This window comes from Carassius carassius, chromosome 3 (assembly GCF_963082965.1).
Source record: "Carassius carassius chromosome 3, fCarCar2.1, whole genome shotgun sequence".
Taxonomy (NCBI): domain Eukaryota; kingdom Metazoa; phylum Chordata; class Actinopteri; order Cypriniformes; family Cyprinidae; genus Carassius; species Carassius carassius.
The window spans coordinates 6988894-6994103 of record NC_081757.1 but is presented as its reverse complement, the minus strand read 5'-3'; the positions used below and the strand labels follow the sequence as shown (position 1 = coordinate 6994103).

Sequence of the window (5210 nt, the reverse complement as noted above, 5' to 3'; positions counted from 1 at the left end):
GATTCTTTGCATTAGTTAAAAGGCATTTTGATTTCTTCAGATGCCCTGTAAAACAAAAGCAATAAAGCATCATAAAAAGATGCCAGTGCATCAGCTTTTTACAAAACATGCACTGGCAGTTTCCTACTCTTTAGTCATTAACGCGTTTGCCCTGATTTTCCTGATTTTGAGGGTTGGGATATCCACAGCACTCTAAATCAGTTCAAATATATAAAAAACTTTCCAAAAGTCCAAAATCCATGACAGAAAAGTGCAAAGAAAAAATATCTGACCTAAAGATAACTTGCACTTGCAAAGTTGTTCTGCATAATCCAAGTGTAATTATAATTAAGTCCAGTAAGACTGGTATGACATCTTCAAAAGGAAGAAGAAGAAAAAAAAAAGTCAGACAGACACCAGAGCAGATATTGATCAGTCTTGTCAGGTGAGTGTCATGGTCACCCGGATTTTATTTCAAGAAGGTACACCTGCAGAGCAGAGACACACCTCCAGATAACCGGCTATAAGTACAGCTGCACCCTACACAGAAATTACAAGAGAGCCTCTCCCAACAAATCATCTCTTAACTTCTTGACTTCACCATGGGGAACTTAGCTGCCTGCTGCCGAAGCTTCTGGTGCAAGCCCAAAAACCCTGATGTCCGGATCAGTCTGCCTGTGGTCTGCTTCCTGTGGCAGATTGCCATGATCATCCTGTTTGGACTGTTTGTGCGTTATAATGATGAGTCGGATGCACACTGGTCTGACTACAAGCATGCGAAAAACATCACGAGTGACATCGAGAACGACTTCTACTACAGATACCCAAGTAAGTTTTCAAGATCTGCAGGCATTGACACTGATGGGGCAATAAATTATAACACAATTAATTTGTTATATAAGTTATTAGATCATTTTCTATCATTTAATAGTTTTATTTAATTATATTCTTAGGTCCTGTTATATGTTCATCCATTAAACTTCTTTGTCCTTGCCTGGGCAGGTTTTCAGGATGTGCATGTGATGATCTTTGTGGGTTTTGGCTTTCTCATGACCTTCCTGAAGCGCTACAGCTTCGGCGGGGTCGGATTCAACTTTCTCATCGCTGCCTTTGGTCTGCAGTGGGCTCTTCTCATGCAGGGCTGGTTTCACTCTCTGGACCCAGCTGATGGCCTAATCAAGATCGGAATTGAGAAGTAGGTTTCGCACCTCACACCTTTGGAATGACTCATTAAGCCTCTTGCACATGAAGTATTGAAGCATTTTTTTATATAGTGCCATCATATGCATGCTTAATTCACATTGCAAAATTGATTTTCCTGATCAGTGCATCAGATATAGAAAATGAAGAATTTTAAAAACTAACCGTAATTTTCCATCTTGCTTTCATCAGTATCATCAACGCTGACTTCTGTGTAGCTGGATGTCTGATTGCTTATGGAGCTCTGCTGGGGAAAGTCAGCCCAGTGCAGCTGATGGTGTTGACACTATTTGGCATCACATTGTTTGCAGTTGAGGAATACATCATTCTTAATATTCTCCATGTGAGTAGCAGTTTTATTTATTTTATATGGTAAATTGCTACTAAACCTAAAGCGTTAACATTTTTCTCAAGTTAAAAGACTCAAAGATTAAGTTAGTACAACTTTAAATGTTAATTTTTTAATTACACAAGCATGTTGATGGAAGATTTAACTTGCGTTAACATCATATTAACTCAGATCTTTTGCACTTAACTGCTACATTTTTAGTTTATTTATTTATTTATTATGCATTGGAAAATAACTGAATAATTTTAGCTTTATTTCAGTTAATTATGACAGCCCTGGTGAATATCCCCAAGTCTGAATATTTCCAAACTGCTCTTACTCTTCACAGGTTCGGGACGCCGGCGGATCCATGGTCATCCACACTTTCGGAGCATATTATGGTCTGACAATATCGTGGATTCTTTATCGACCGAAACTAGACCAAAGCAAGAATCTGAACGGATCTGCCTACCACTCTGATGTCTTTGCTATGATTGGTAAGTGACGACTTATACATTACATAGATGCTTGTGATAAGATCATGCATGAGCTGCTTTCAAAAAAATGTTTCCTCTTACAGGCACCCTCTTCCTCTGGATGTTCTGGCCCAGTTTCAACTCTGCCATCGCAGATCATGGAGACGGACAACATCGGGCCGCCATAAACACCTACCTTTCACTAGCTGCTTCAGTCCTTACTACATTTGCCATATCAAGCCTTTCAGCCAAAAAGGGAAAACTGGACATGGTAAATTAGAGCACTTCAATTACATCTTCAGCAGGGTTTTATAGTTAACTAAAATTCAAACTAAACTAAAACCATTTAAAAAAAAGTTACTTGAAACAAAAAACCCTTATTTAGCTTCTGCAGTCAACATTTGTCATTTACTTTAACACGAAGGACTAAATACAATACACGCTTCAAGTAAAATGAAAATATAAAAATAAAAACATAGAATATTACATTTAAAATATCCATAAAACTAGTATCTCTGATAATCCAATTTGTAACATGCTTTGTGCAACTCAGGTGCATATACAGAATGCAACTCTGGCTGGGGGAGTCGCCATGGGAACAGCGGCCGAATTTATGATCTCACCATACGGTTCTCTCATCGTGGGCTTCATCTGCGGGATAATCTCCACATTTGGCTACCTGGTGATCACTGTGAGTCTGACAGAAGAGCAGGTGCATTTGAGCATCATTTGCCAAGTGAGAGCAGATTGATTTATATGTGTTTGTTTTTTTCATGTAGCCCTTCATGGAGAAGTACCTGAAGATTCAAGACACATGTGGCATCCATAACCTGCACGCCATGCCCGGCATCCTGGGAGCAGTCGTGGGTGCCATCACAGCAGCTACTGCCAGTGAGAGCGTCTACGGGCATGAAGGGTGAGTGTGGCTCCAAACTGTTTGGTGAAAATAAATTTTAAATTCTACAAAGTGGCTTTAATTGTCTTATCCAGCTCAATTCAGTCCAAATCTCTCTCTCTCTCTCTCTCTCTCTCTCTCTCTCTCTCTCTCTCAGACCATAATGTCAATGCAGCTAAATCAGTAGCATTACTATATATGAATAGCCTTTTTGAATATTAAGACAAATTCCTTTTTCTCAACAGGTTGATAAACACCTTTGATTTTGAAGGACAATTCAGTAAGAGGACGCCTGCCATGCAGGGAGGCTTCCAGGCCGCCGGTCTTTGTGTTGCTCTTGCTTTTGGAATCGTAGGTGGAGCTGCAGTAGGTGAGCGTCCAAAAACATTTCTTTTAAATAACACATTTTTGTATGTCTTTACTTTTACTGAGCTATAATAGCCCTCATATATGTATCCACAGGTTTTATTCTGAGACTGCCATGCTGCTGGGGAGACCCGGCCGATGAAAACTGCTATGATGATGAGTTGTACTGGGAGGTGGGTTTGATTTCACTTCTATTTACTTGTTTCACATCTAGGTGGCACAATAGAACTCGCATAAACATGTAGGCTAGTAGTAGTCTGGTCCTGGAGGCACCCCAACATTGCACGGTTTGAATTTCTCCTTTCTCTGATACAGGTCTTGGAGTTTCTACTAATGAGCTAATGGCCTGACTCATGTGTGTTTTGATTAAGGAGACATGTAAAACGTACAGTGTTGGGGTGCCTCAAGGACCAGGGTTGGGAACCAATAAATGTGACATAGCCCTGGTTTCTTTTATACGGTGTGAACTCTCTCGGTCCGAACTGTGTTTAATGATTTAAATAATCTTTTCCAGTTGCCTGAGGATGAGGAGAGCATCCCTCCCATTCTAGAGTTCAACAGCCACATGGTCGGCAAAAATAGAGACATGATGTAAGTATATTCTTTTGGTGTTATGCAAAGAGAGAATACTATAGCCTATAATACCCTATAAGATTTATATATAGAAATTAAGTTGAATCTTTTTGTCATTTTATTTCGTTTTTATTGTTAAAAGAACATTTCAATGGGTCTAGAGTCTAGTGAAATGCAACAGAAACTTTGCGCTTGTTGCACCATGAGATGGCAGTACATAACCACATAACAGATTTCCTGCTTTAAGTGCAGGTTATCACAATGTAACACCATCTGTTAATTTTGTAACTGAATTTCAGTAAAGAAATAAATTTACAGCATACATGTTTATTTTAATTTTATTTAAAAAAAAAAGAATGAATTGTTTTCGTATTTTTTATGCATACCAGAGCTCCACAATATTTATTTTCTTTCATTTTGTTTCACCATTCAGGTCAGAGTCTAACTTCACTGTTGAACTGACCTAATGCAAAATGTCTGTATGACAAAAGAGGAAACACATCACATCATATTTGGCCCAAAAAATGAAAAGACAGAATGAATGTTCAGACCAAGTCTGCTCTGAAGAGAATATAGTACCTGTAATACCTTTGTGAGGTATTTGGCCTGCCTAATAGAGCACAGACCCAGTCGGGTCAGCTCCTAGTTCAATTTTATGTTTTTAGAGTCCTGGAATTAATCGAATAAATAAGTTTTTGCATATATCATTTCTAAAACTAAAGCATGAAATAATTTTTGTACTCTGTCAAGTTTACTGCTGTGATAATGAACTGACTAAAGAATATTATAGTTTTGATATCATGGATGTTTTAGTTATTTATCTAGCTTATTTCAAGTGTCCAGAGATGTGATAATTTTTCCTTCCTGGTATGTAGACTTATTATTAAAGCAATAAGCCCCGAGAAGCCTGGTTTGCAGTGAATTTATAACAGCTAAGGGACGTTCACTGAAATCCTGAAATTCACCGAAAGCCACTGCTTCATGGGGTTATTGCTTTTATAAAACCATTATTCCATATATGAAGTTAGGTTTCTCAGAATAAAAAATAGCAAATCATTTGTAATGATATTAATAAAAACAGTATTCTTTCACCAAACAATGTAGTTCCTCAGAAACAGCCAATGTTGCTACAAAGTTGTTGCTGATCAACACAAAAAGTAAACAAAGGTGTATGATTGCAGTGTAATTTACAACAGCTTTGAACACAGCCAATCAGAATCATAGACCGGATTTGATTATGTGAAAGATTACATGAAGATTATATATATATATATATATGTATGTATGTATATATAAAAAATATATATATATTTTTTTTACGTTTGACTTTTGAGAGGTCAATGACCTCGGAGTGTTTTTAGATGTAGAATGCTAACAATATATTTTTTTGCAA

The 5210-nt window shown here is 37.7% G+C and overlaps 1 protein-coding gene across 1 annotated transcript; it reads left to right on the top strand.

Annotated features, from left to right (window-relative positions):
• The first annotated feature begins 548 nt into the window (after positions 1–548).
• On the top strand, positions 549–4537 carry rhcga (Rh family, C glycoprotein a). Its single transcript, XM_059526962.1, has 11 exons — positions 549–807; positions 982–1174; positions 1372–1522; positions 1857–2004; positions 2088–2254; positions 2537–2674; positions 2763–2899; positions 3124–3248; positions 3341–3417; positions 3759–3835; positions 4251–4537. Exons 1-11 carry the CDS (start codon positions 582–584, stop codon positions 4282–4284), a joined length of 1473 nt encoding a protein of 490 aa, XP_059382945.1. The 5' UTR covers positions 549–581; the 3' UTR covers positions 4285–4537.
• The last annotated feature ends 673 nt before the right edge of the window (positions 4538–5210 follow it).

What these genes read in the sequence shown, in the direction of transcription:
- rhcga (XM_059526962.1), top strand. Translation starts at nt 582, where the DNA reads ATGGGGAACTTAGCTGCCTGCTGCCGAAGCTTCTGGTGCAAGCCCAAA. An exon ending in TGATGTCTTTGCTATGATTG is followed by an intron (nt 2,005 to 2,087) that starts GTAAGTGACGAC and finishes TTCCTCTTACAG; the next exon opens with GCACCCTCTTCCTCTGGATG. An exon ending in TTGGCTACCTGGTGATCACT is followed by an intron (nt 2,675 to 2,762) that starts GTGAGTCTGACA and finishes TTTTTCATGTAG; the next exon opens with CCCTTCATGGAGAAGTACCT.